Here is a 13375-nt window from a genome sequence, read left to right as displayed (position 1 = left end):
TGGTCATTTTGAAAAACAATGGCTGCCATGGTCACAGGACAAATCTAAATAGTACCACTGTATTTCTCATCTTTTAAAATGTATGATTAGTCGCCAAAATCAAGATCCTAGGTGGTCTAAAACTTGAGTTATTGTAAAATAACAGCAAGTGGCGGCCATTTTGAAAAATAAATGGCTGCTATGGTCACAGGACAAATCTAAATATTACCAATGTACCCCACATCCTTGAAAATGTATGATTAGTCACCAGAAACAAGATCCTAGGTGGTGTAGAACTTGAGTTATTGTAAAATAACAGCAGGTGGCGGCCATTTTGAAAAATGGCTGCCATGGTCACAGGGAAAGTCTAAATTGTACCACTGTATCCCTCATCCTTGAAAATGAGGTCTTAGTCACCAGAATCAAGATCCTAGGTGGTGTAGAACTTGAGTTATTGTAAAATAACATCAGGTGGCGGCTCTTTTGTAATATGGCTGCCATGGTCACCACGAGACAAATCTGTGATGGCCCCATAGCCAAAAATGTTCCTTAAGGCATGCTCTAACTGTGTGCCAAATTAGAATACTGCCCATTATTCAAAAACAATAATTTTATTGTTTTAGGAACACTTTTGTCAACTCCGTCAGATACACGTCAACTCCGTCATACACAAAATCTGACGGAGTTGACGTCTGACGGAGTTGACAAAATGGCATTTGTTTTCATCTTAACCCTCTTTAGTACAATGTAGCCATTTTGTTTTTGCTTAATTTTGTTAGCTAAACCTAACCCCTAAACTAAAATAATAAACATTATTTTGGAATTCTTAACAAAGATCATAAAAATGTGCAGACGGAGTTGACATGTAAAAGCTGTGACCACATTGTTATCAACATTGTTTGTTTAAAATATCAAACAATTGAATGCTTGTCAGACCAGGTACTCCACTGTTGCAACAAATATAAATGGGACTTGGAAAAGGAGTCTTCAGGCTAAATATGTCGACAATATTTTCTGATTAATTTAAGACTTTTAAAAAAACCTGACGGAGTTGACGGAGACGTGGGACGAACATTTGATATGAGATATTTAATAGAAAATATAAATTAAAATTAACTGTGTATATTATTTGCTATGTTGTTGACAATCTACTTTAATTTAGTATGTATATTTATGTGATTGTGACAGTATTAGACACTTTTTTGGCAGTTTGAAATTGTGGCCACTTGCTGGGGACAGGCTAAATACAGGCCTTTTTGGGTACAGGGCCTGCTTTTAACTAATTCAGATGGAATATGAAAACAATTATAATGAAATTAAGGGCATAATAATACACAACTGTATTACACTTAACTTTGCAAGTGCTTTTATTTTTATGAATTAATTTATTTTTTACATAAAATAAGGCTCTTATGTGTGGGACATGTTTTTTCCACTTTTGTCCCTCATCTCAAGAATGAGTGATATATGTATTTAAAATAGAAAGGATACACACACACACACACACACACACACACACACACACACACACACACACACACACACACACACACCATTGTCTGAGAAGGACTTTGATCCAATAGTTTCATCTGACCCTGTGTGGTGGTTATCTGGGTGAAGTCCAGGGAATGCTGCTGACCCACCCGGAGTCCTGACTCTGAGTGGGTTCTTCATCCTTAAACAGTGATTACCACCGGGCAAAGTGATAAGGTTGCACACTTTTTGGTTAAATATTTTTGAAAGACATCTCTGATAAGGCACTCAGCTGTTTTTAAGTCATCAAAAGTGTAACCTTTTTTCCCCTTTTCTTCCACCTGCAGGGGACAGGGAGTAAGTTACAGCTGTCACACAAAACAAGGAAAGGGATATTATAGATGATCCAGACCTTCAAAAGTCCATTTGAATTCAGTTGTCTTGTTAAAGGTCACTATTGTGGTCATCTACATTGCAAATAATCCACACATGCGTGCACTGAAATATCACACCTTCACAAGATGATTTAGAAACATGTTACTACAATTGACCCAGCATACTCCCTAAATGAGCTAGAAATATTATTGTATTGCTTGTATGTTGGCACATACAAGGATTATGTCATACAAGCAATAGGGCTAATCTTTGTGGGCCAACAAATACTAAGGCAGATATTAAATACAGTAAAAGGTTGTATCTGTCTGACACAATAATATTTGTGTAACTGCTTGGTATAAGTGTTTCTATAAAAGTGATGTTATTTGTAAAGCAGAGAAACTGAAAATTGTGTTGAATCATGCTGTATTTACATGATACATGATATTTACATGATACAATTCTATACATCAGAGAGAATTCTATACATCCATCATGACATGGAGTGGCATAAGAGATAACATTTACAGCAGGGCACACTGTGGCGGACTTTGTCCATCAACACAGCTATAAAAGTTCCACAGTGACACCTGCATCACACCACACAAACAGTGTCGTCACTAGGACAAGGATAAGCAAGCTGCCTTCATACAAGGTAAGAAATTTGTTGGACAGTCGTGTCCACCTAACCATGCCACTTAATAAAAGTTAAACAGATTATTTAAAAAATGTAATTTTCATCTTCCTCAGCCACCATTAATCATGAAGGTTTTTGTGGTCCTCGCACTTACTCTTTTCTCTGGTGAGTAAACATTTTGCATCAGGCAGTTTCTGTTAGTTGTAGTAACTCAAAATATAAATAAATCATATAACAAATAGACAACTAAACTAACTAACTAATGCAAATATAGTGTTGTGATATCCTGTGGCAAATAATCTGTCTACTCTCCAGTTTGCAATGCCAACATCCTGTGGCAGCAGGAGCCAAAGGCCCAACTTGACATTGTGAAAGATGCATTCTGGGATTATGTCGCCACGGTCACATTCACTGCTAAGGACTCTTTGGAGAAGATCAAACAGTCTGAGCTGGGACAGGAAATGAAGTAAGTCTCAACTTATAAAAGCAGCATGAAACACAGTCAACGTTTTCACCAGACTCATTCCAGCAACAATGAACACACTACCCAATTTACAATTTAGGCATTTAGCAGACGCTCTTAATCCAGAGCGATTTAAGCAAGAACAAAAAGCATGGCAATACATCATATACATAAACAGTAGTTATCATGAATTATACGTAAACAGTAAACTAAGAACGTAACAGTGGAATATCTATATAATGAAACTATGCATATATAGGCTACTTTATAGTGCTATGTCTAGTGTGAGGCTGCCGTTCTGTTTGTAATGGGAAGTGCATTCCATAGTTTTGGAGCCAGAAGCGAGAAGAGTTTGGGACATGTGGAGCGTTGTCCCGGCATTTTTAGTGAAAGTACTTCCAGCTTCCCTGTGTTGGCTGCATGATCTGAGTGTGCGGGAGGGTTTGTAGAGTTCAATCAGACTTGCAAGTTATGGGGGAGCCAAGCGAGCTGCAGCATTATGGATCAGTTGGAGAGGCTTAAGTGCGCATGCCGGTAGGCCAGTAAGGAGGGAGGCATTACAATAGTAAAGTTTTGACATGACTGTTGTCTGGATTAGGAGCTGGGCTGACTACTGGGTGAGGAACGGTCTAATTCGGCCTATTTTATAGAGTGTAAACCTACAGGATCGAGTGACAGCTGTAATGTGTGCTTTGAACAAGAGCTGACTGTCCAGGACAACACCAAGGTTTTTTGCTGTTGGGGCCTAGGTACCAAGGCGTTGTCTATGGAGATAGTTAGCTCCTGCATGGGGCAGGATTTAAATGGGAAGAAGAGAAGCTCAGTCTTGTCTGGGTTCAGTTTGAGGTGGTTAGAAGACATCCACTGTGAGATGTTAGCCAGGCATGCAGTGATGCGCTCTTCCACCTGAGTAGCAGAGGGTGGGAAGGATAGAAACAGTTGGGTGTCATCGGCATTACGGCATAGCATAATAAATTATCGTAGCCTACTTCTCTTTGGACAGGTAATAGTAATACATCCATTTACAGATTATGGTTCTTTCATTAAAGTACTAACACAGTACAATTAATTGTCTGTCTCTGAACAGTTCTAGGATTTTTCAGAGTGCTGTTGTCGTGAACCACTACGTTGTAGCCCTGCGTCAGCAGGTGGCTCCCCTGACTCAGGACCTCCTGACCAAGCTGTCACAGGAGGCCGAGCAACTGAAGGCCCAGATGGAGGCAGAGCTCAACACCATGAGTGCCCAGGTTCAGCCCTACACAGAGGAGCTGAGGGCAAACCTCCAGAGGCAGGTGGAGGAGCTGAGGAGGGACGTGACCCCCTACACTGAGGCCATGGACCCAGAAGCCCTGAGAGCCACTCTGCTCCAGAAGACCGAGCAGCTGAAGGCCAGCCTGGACAAGAGCATGACAGAGCTGAAGGCCCAGATGGTTCCCAACATCGAGGAGCTGAAACAGAAGATGGACGAGCGCCTGGAGCATTACCAGAGAAGCATTGTTCCCCTGACCCAGAGCTTTCAGACCCAGCTGGCCCAGAAAACCCAAGAGGTCCAGCAGAACCTGGCCCCCTATGGAGAGGAGCTGAGGGCCAACTTGGACATCAATGCCCAGGACCTCAAGGATCAGTTGGCTGCTCTGGTGGAGTTCTTCACCAAGAAGACCCAGTAAAAAATAAACATCTCATGTCATCAATGACCAAAAAGGCCCACATATACTTTGCACTTTGTATCATCCTGCAGCAACAGACAATTCATCTTTATTTATTTATTGTACGTTTGCTTGCCATGTGAAATTATTTAAATTAAAATGTTCCAGTCATGTTAAATATGGAAAATTGTTACTATTGGTGGACATATTGTGCTAGTTAATTCAATGAAACACAAAAATATAGGGTGTAACCATGCAGGGTTCCTAACATATAAATTCATATTCATATTCATGCAGATCAACAGACCTAATCTGCCTTTCACAAGGAATTTGGTTACTGTAATACCAAGAAAACTGATAACATGTATAAATAAGACCTGATTGCAATTAGGAGCCTTGGGAGCAGCATGCATCTTGCTTAAACCAAGACAGTAATCAATATCCTGGTGTCATCCAGTTTGCATGTAGTGTACCGGTATATCTATTCTACGTCCGAGCATACTGCATAGACATGGTAAAGCCCCGCCTGCCTCTGATTGGCCTACCGACACCGTTATATTAAGTAGACCCGGCAAACAGTTTACATACTGGTACTCCCACTGTACAGCCCACTGTCACTGAATGCAAGATAATTCTACATTTCTAGTCGGTGCCACAAGGTGATATTGTTGCATTGTTGCTTCTTGGTAGGTTAAGAACTTGACGTGGGTTGGCAATACATAATATACTGACATTCAAACCCCCTGTAGATTTCACTTTCAGTGCTGTCCTCAGTATAGAATAAGGCCAAACAATACCCATACACACAAACACTAGTGTCTCAAGACTTCCAATGACACACTGGGTTCAAATTACAAACTGAACTCAAATGTAATAGTGAAATCAAGAAACTTGTCATTTTTTTTTTGTTCAAAACTATTCTTGCATTACCATACAATCATAGATCTCCAACAATATTATTGTGGACTACTTCTAGATGTAATGCTGCTAGTACAGTGGTGGTAATGTGTGCTAAAAAGCACACATTACCTACCGCTTTGGAAACAAATCATGACACCAATATGAGAACCAGCATAAAGACTTGCTAGAATGCAGTTGAAATGGTTTTCACCCAAATTTAGCAATAAAAGCTAGGTTGAAGTATTCAGAGCCTTACTTGTGTAAGACAAGTTAATTCACATTGGAGTTCACTATACTTACCTACCGTACATTTCACCTAAAGTTCCATTTCAAGTCTGCATTTAACGTTTCCATCATTCCTAGGTAATATATATGGAATGAAGCACAATTTATATATATGTGCTTTATTCCATTTTAAGAAAATCGTATGAGAAGTATTAGCAAGCGTTTTAACACAACTAAAACATAAACTGGAATATAAATGAAAAACAAGTTCCTTTTTTGTAAGAAATGGCATTTATGTTTTCCAATAGATATATACATGTAATATATACTATTCATATATGTACCATGAGGAAAAACAATGTAAAAACTAAACAAACTTACAGTGACAGATTGTGAATCGCGATCCTTTCCTAAACAAAGCTCCATTCAAACGGAAAAGGAAATAGAACTTCATTTGTTTCATGCCATTAAGACTGACTTTTACAGTAATAGGCTACAAAGGAGGAAAAGAAAAGAAAAAAGAACAGGCACTGAACTAAGAGAAAAACAATGAGCACTGTATTTGAATCTTTCCAAGGAACAATGTAAGTCGAGCTGAAATGACGCACCCGTCCTTGTAGGTGTGCACAAGGCCTTTTCTCTACAAACTCAAGTTTATCTGCCATAACACTGGGGACCTATTGAACATGTGCAACCTTTTCCCCCACATTTAAATGTATGATATGCTTACATCAGCAGGTACAAACCAATTTCAACCGATAAATGACTACATCTGCCCATAAATCAATGTTTCACACAGAGATAAGAATCATTATGCTACAAACACTAGAGGGTGGTGCTGTATGCAGCAAACTGTCATTTTACAGATTCCATTTAAAATGAGTTTCTGAAAACATAAGAAAGGAACATTTTACCTGGGCACTTCAAATAACTACCCATAGTAAAACACTGGGGCACTTCAGTCTGAACATTTATTGCTGGGGTGACTGACATGGACGGGAATCTTCCTCAAGAGTTCACCATCTGACTTTGGTTCATCTCTCGCATGATTATATACTGTCCTTTAATGTTAAGCACCAAAAACCTTACTTGAAACTTGTCTGAAGTGTATTTGAACTTGAGTGGAGAAATAGGCTATTCAGTAACATAATTCCCATTCAGCGATGCTTTGTTTAATATCATTTAGTTTGTGGCCAAGGTGACCTCCAGGCGGGTGGACTAATGGTGGCTCACCATGCCAAGGTGACCTCCAGGCGGGTGGACTCATGGTGGCTCACCATGAGCTAAACATTCATTACGTGGGTAAAAGACCAACAGATAGTGGGGTGTCTGGAGGTTGCGGTTCAACCCTGCCCCATCACTGTGATTGGCTGAGATGCGCATACAGAAGCTCTCCGCTCAATGTTATGCCTTGCCTCCCTATCCTGTTTCGATAAATACACCCCACCAAATATAATTTCAGCTCGACTTTAAGTATCCAAGACTGGTCTCCGTATGTCAATGTCTAGAACCAAATTTTCAATTTCACCCAATATTCTGCCAATAATCTGTCATAAACTAAGCATTCAGCTTTGATAATTTGGTTGATTAATTTTCATACTACTAAATTAAATGTATTTACACATGTATCTTCCGGTGAGTCCATTAAGCACACAAGATGGTATAATTGTATAACATAATTATGATCTTCTCTGTCAAGACATGGGACACAAGTGGAGGTGATGCAAACACTGTATAGCATTGATGATGTAATCTATACATATATGTTGTATCTGTCCATACAGTGAAGTCCTTTTGGAGACACTGTCTCCCCTCGTTAGTTAGATTAACCAATGGTAGCCCCAAATCCACATTGGAACTTGTTCTTGCGGTGATTGAGGAAGGAGCACAGGACAAGGGAGAGAGGCAGTGGAAGCAGCTTCTTTTCTAATGTGGCTCCCACCACCCAGTTACTATCTATTGAACCTGGGTGGGGGAAAGTAGACAGAAATGAATCATTACTTGAAATAAATAGGGCAGCATTTCATTTTAAATAAGAAATACATTCGCCAGAGAGAAAATGCAGATGGAAAAAATGACGCAATTACTTTTTCTATAAGACAAGCAAAGTGAAAACAAGCCGTACCTTTGAATAGTAAATTGGCTTTAGGTAGATCAAGCTGGTAGCCAAAAGATACACTAGTTTCTTGCATACGGGTGCTTGCCTCTAACTCCACGCCCACCTGCAGCTGTGGAAGTGGGACATTTACCATCATGGCGAATAGAGTTTTTGGCATTCGAGTAGCACAAATACATATAAGGGTACACAATGGAAAGACGCACAATAATTGACTACTTTCAAACGGAAGCCATTGTGCCCCAACATAATACTTGGGGGAGTGAGAAACCACACTCTGTTGGCTTACCACTCCCAAGTACAGTATGCTGTTTGGGCAAAATGGCCACCGTGTGAATAGGTTCAAAAGTACCACTTCATGCAAACAAGAGATGTAGAGGGCTTAGTAATACCTGGTCATTGGCTTTGTGGTAGTATGAAGCATGAGCCCCAGCGCCCCCTAGTGTCAATGTGGCAACAAAGTTACTGCCTACAAGGGAGAGGAAACATTAAAACAATGAAGCTTAAGTCAAACAAACAAAACCACCAGAAGGATTTGAGAACTCTAAGTTTAATGTGGGTCATTGTAATGCAAATTAAAGGTGTACTGTACCATCAATGTTAACCACTTGGTAGCTAAACGGATAGAATGCTGAGTAATCTATTTTCAGGTAGAGGTATATTTAGCCATATAGTCTATCTATTTATTTTCCCAAATTTATTTCATGGAAAAGCCATTTGTGTTGGATGTGGGCCAAGTCATAAATGACATCGTGAAGAGAGATGTGCTTAGCTATCTTTAATGTTAACCCACTTGATAGCAGGGAGGCAGGCAGGGAGACAAATACATGTAGCATGTACATTAGTGTGTTTTATGGAAACAGTTGTTTGTGTTGAATGTGCTAATGTCAGAAGATTATTCAAAAGAGAGAACATAACCAAGCCATCAAGAATTTGAACATTGCACTTCTCTTTTATTTGCTTTATTTCCACATAATGTATGAAAAGAGAAGTTATCAAGTATCATAATGTTGTCATTTTATCAACTGGCCCTTTGCCATTTTCCTAATGTGGCCCACAGGTTCAGCTATTTGAGTATCGCTTTTTTTATTTATTTTTTACTTTCTCTAACTTTTTATATTTCTGCTACTAGAGCTTATACCGTTAATGTAATGTATTATCTTACAGATGAATTGAGTACAATGGACCACAATGACATTAGCATAGGTATGTTAAATTTCTGAGCTGTAGCTCACCTGTGTATCTGCCAGCTAGAGACATGACTGTGCCTTCCTCTCCTGGCCTGCGGTGGTAGACTAGCTCCCCTCCCAATGCCAAGGCAGGGGTAAGAGACTGGAGGTAATGAGCGACGACAATTCCTAAGAAAGATAAGGGAAATAAGTGATGTTGAGCTTTAACTTGAGTGATTTATGTTGTTTTTATAATGTTACTTGAAGGGTTTCAACAGAAAAACAAAGCCTGGGTCATAGATAGTGATATACGTTTCACGTCATGGCATTATGATTGTAACGTATCCTTTGTTTTGTGTGTGTGTGTGTGTGTGTGTGTGTCTGCTGACCTACCGGATCCTACAAGGACATCTGGGTTTCCCAGGGTAACAGCAGCAGTGAAATCCTCCCCTTTGAACTCAGCATCACCTTGCCAGTTCACAAACTTCTGCTGCTGTGTCTGGAAACAGAACCATAAGGGACATTTGTAAAATAAAAATAAAATAAAGAATAGATTGCCATACATGTAACAATGAAGCTGGAAACTGAAGTGTGGCCCTGCTCGGTTGTGATTGGATTCCGCTGCCCCCGAAGTTGTGGGGCACCATCAGGGCCCCGTATGCAAATATGGGGCAAGATTATCTACAGAGGCTTTTTTTTTTTAAATGCAGGCATCACACAGATTCCAGACTAATCTACGCAGTGACAATGGGAAGTATTTTTAATATAGCTAGAGTATAGCCGAGCTAGCCAGACTGGCAGATTCATCTGGTTTGCAGGCAACAGCTAAGCCTTCTGTGATTCACCCATCAGACAACCATAAAGAGAACCTAAAAGAACCTTTTACAAAAGTAAGTTGATGTATATTGACACAATTGTTTGTGTCCTTTAAGAAAAGCGTAGGAGAAGTCTAACGTCAGCACACGTAGAACAGGAAGAGTACAGCAACACTGGATGGAGTGTTGCTGTCATATCATCTAGAAAAGATGTAAACAAAAAACAATTGTGCGATTGAATAGGAGTTCTAGCGTTTGACCCAAATGGACGGTAAATCTGCTAATTCGTTATGGAATGCTCAGCATTTTTTTCCAATGACGAATGGATACGTGTACAGTAAGAAAACAGCTTGTGCGAAACTCCCCTTTAAAAGGGCATGATGTGTGGCCATTTCGGCAAACAACTAATTTGATCATTAACAGCAGATGTGACGCTCAAAACTGGTTAAATATAAAGGAACAGGCGACAACAGAAGGTCTTACCTGGAAGGCAAGTTTGGAACGTATTCTGTCTGAGACCTGGTGGATGATCTGGGAATTAAGGCTGCCGCTGTTGTCCATGTCTCCCACGATCACTGGAAAAGACTGAATACCAACATACAGATGAATGGTTTAGAGAAATAAATCAATAAGATTAAAGAAATGCAGTTAAATATATACAACACAATGTATGTACAACACAAACATACATACATACTAGAAGTAGTTGCATACCTCTGCTGGACCTGTCTGCTTAGATCCAACATATGTGACACCAAACCTATAGCTGGAATCCGCCATGGTGCTCAACATCACAGTATGATTCACCTTACAGATCAATGAAAATACAGTTAAACACAGATAATAAAAACAATTAGTATAAATCTTGAAACTGGCAAAAAAAACCAGCAAATACAGGACAGTTAAGAAGAGCTGAAACATTACAGTAAAATGACTTTCCAAAACATGATTATCACCTGCACAATTTTCTCAGTCAGTCATCTCAGTCATTCTGCCCAAGAGAAACATTTAGTCTAATGTTTGATTAGATTTTGTAATTTATTGTATGAACATCTTGAACTGTTCCATGGCATTGTAGACATACCGTAAGTTCTATTCTTTGTTCCACATGTGTCAATATTTCCTATCACAATCTGTACATTGGCAATAAGAGCAAAATAATTGTGTGGACATGTATTGCTAGCAGCAACTAAAGCGTTTAATTCTAAGCTGGTGGAGATCCCTGGTGAAGTGTACTGACCTGGAAGTGATTACTGAGTCCCTTGTTGACCACCAACCTGACACCCTCCATCTGCATAGGGAAAACCTCTGTGAGGAACACAAGTGATTAGGGCTTCAAATTTGAAACTAGTAATTGCATAATAGCTTTATCAGGCACATAAATTGTTCTACTCAATTTACTTACATTGTCATGACTCATATGCCAATGTAGAAAAAGTCACATTGATTGATTGAATACTTTAACAGTTTGCAAATACTATAGTGGTACGATTATACAATGGTGCTAAAACTTTTTGATAACACAAAAAGCCATGAGGGCTTATTTTCATGTAGCCGCAATTTGCAACTCTATTTTTTATAATGAATCTAGAGTTGCAATAACCTCCATTGACTCCCCACTCATCCAAATTGCTTTTACGATCTGCTTGCATTAAACGACATTAAACTCACCAACATTGCAGCTGTAGGGAAAGCTTGAATTATCCCCTTTCAATCTGCAAATCGTTAAAATAAGCGTAAAAATCTATATATATATGCAAATATCTATGCAGGTGGAAGCACTCGTCGAAGTCACTGAACGGTCCTGCGTCCCACCCGTTTCGAATTTGCACATAATGCAGGAGGCAGCAGCGCGACCCATTAATAAAAACTAGTGCTTCCAAACTCCAACACTTGAATCAACAAAATAATCACCTGCACAGAATTCCTTGACATAAAGTAGCTCATAACATGTCTACGGTGGATTTTTATTAAACAAACGCTTTGCAGTTTGAAAGAGTTTAATTCAAGCTTTCCCTACATACAGCTGCAATGTTGGCGAGTTCAACAAGCAGATTGGAAATGCAATTTGGATCAATAGGATGTCAATGGAGGGTATTGCAACTCTAGATTCATCCCATTATTTTTTTAAATCTAGTGTTGACAATTGCGGCTAATTTCCATTGTATTGTAGTCCTGTGTATTCAACAATACATACGCATTTAAAGACAATAATATATCCTAGACATCAACAATAGTAGCAATAGAGTAAATTGTTATTTTTGTTTTGTTTATGGTTAGAGAGAAGATTGAGAATGTAGTGTTAAAAGTCACATACACAATACATATTATGTTTACCTTTGCATTTTCGATGGCACTCTTCAAATGCCCCTGGGTTGGGTAATGGAGTTTCAGTCTCTGTCTGATCAGCAGAGGGTATGAGTGGAGACACTGGGGGCATACCGAACCCCGGAGGTACTGTCAACCCTGGGCCAGCAGCACCGCCAGAGGCCGGTGGCGGGTTGGAACTGGCAGCCAATACACTGCCCATTCTGACTGGGCCTGTGGGAGAGGAAGAGACCAATCAAACCACCTACATCTTGACGTATGACAATGATAATTGGCACACGGCTTTGACCACGTCTAGTGTCATAAGATTCACACGAAATACGATGGAGAATTTGTAAACATCCGTTTGCTAGTACACTGCAGGTTGACAATAATTGCATTAGTTTCTTCCATTGGATAGCCCAGGGCCATACTCATTCATAGGAGATAAGCAGATAAATGGCAAACCATGTTAGTTTACAACACTATATTATGAATGGAGAAGACAGCATTGGTCACATTGCAGTTTCCTTTACTAAAGACGTTTTAATGAATTGAAAATGGTTTGCCAATCCCCTATGTCACATAACGTTAGCAAAGCTGCTAATGCTAAATCAGGTGTGTAGCTTGCTTGCTAGCTTGCCATTCAACAGAATTTAAAAGTCTGCCACTGTTGGAAACGACAAACACTTCTCGTTTAAGTGCAAGAAATGCCAGCTAGTCACATCGCTAATGTCGAAAATACAAAGTCTACTTTTGCCATTTTCATTGAGAATTGATGTTATAAACTAGGAAGCTAACGTTAGTTACTCACGTTGTGATTTCCAGAGGACGATGCAACGAGAGGTTACATCCGGCAGGAGCAATGACCCACCTCTTTCTCTGACTCACCACAGTGATTGGACAAGTGACCTTGTTCAGAAAATCCGTTTGGCTGAAACACCTGTCAATCATTTCATTTACAAGCAGCGCTTCAAACTCTTGGGCGTGGTTTATAACTTATGGTCACACCTTCTCTCAAACACAATTGGTTAATCGAAATGTAGCCGACTGCAAAGGGGAGGTCCAATTATTGTATAGGTCGCAAGGGGTAGTTTGAAGGTCAACTGGGTCTTGGGTCAAAGTCACAGCACTGTCAGGATTGTGAACATAGCAAGCAAGTGAAAATAACGTGAAATGTCAGTACTGTTGCAGTTCTTCCAGCACTATGCTCCCACTCCTTGGCTTAATTGGAATCTTATGGTTTTGTAATAGAATTAATTAAGGGCTG

The 13375-nt window shown here is 39.7% G+C and overlaps 2 protein-coding genes across 2 annotated transcripts; one reads left to right on the top strand and one right to left on the bottom strand.

Annotated features, from left to right (window-relative positions):
* Window positions 1-2589: 2589 nt before the first annotated feature.
* On the top strand, window positions 2590-4594 carry LOC308331639 (uncharacterized protein; the record flags this gene model as incomplete). The annotated part of the gene is made up of 3 exons (XM_080787129.1): window positions 2590-2629; window positions 2780-2930; window positions 4015-4594. The coding sequence occupies 3 exons, from the start codon at window positions 2590-2592 to the stop codon at window positions 4592-4594; spliced, it is 771 nt and encodes a 256-aa protein (XP_080643255.1).
* A 1267-nt stretch (window positions 4595-5861) lies between these two features.
* tomm40l (translocase of outer mitochondrial membrane 40 homolog, like) lies at window positions 5862-13056 on the bottom strand. The gene is made up of 10 exons (XM_080786986.1): window positions 12920-13056; window positions 12136-12339; window positions 11039-11106; window positions 10513-10605; window positions 10282-10383; window positions 9377-9482; window positions 9050-9172; window positions 8207-8283; window positions 7824-7926; window positions 5862-7663 (listed from the first exon to the last, which is right to left on the bottom strand). Exons 2-10 carry the CDS (start codon window positions 12326-12328, stop codon window positions 7524-7526), a joined length of 1005 nt encoding a protein of 334 aa, XP_080643112.1. The 5' UTR covers window positions 12329-12339; window positions 12920-13056; the 3' UTR covers window positions 5862-7523.
* Window positions 13057-13375: the final 319 nt, after the last annotated feature.

The sequence above is a fragment of the Protomyctophum bolini genome (assembly GCF_963924005.1).
Source record: "Protomyctophum bolini genome assembly, chromosome: 17".
In the NCBI taxonomy this organism is placed as follows: Eukaryota; Metazoa; Chordata; class Actinopteri; order Myctophiformes; family Myctophidae; genus Protomyctophum; species Protomyctophum bolini.
This window is presented reverse-complemented; position numbering and strand designations above follow the sequence as displayed.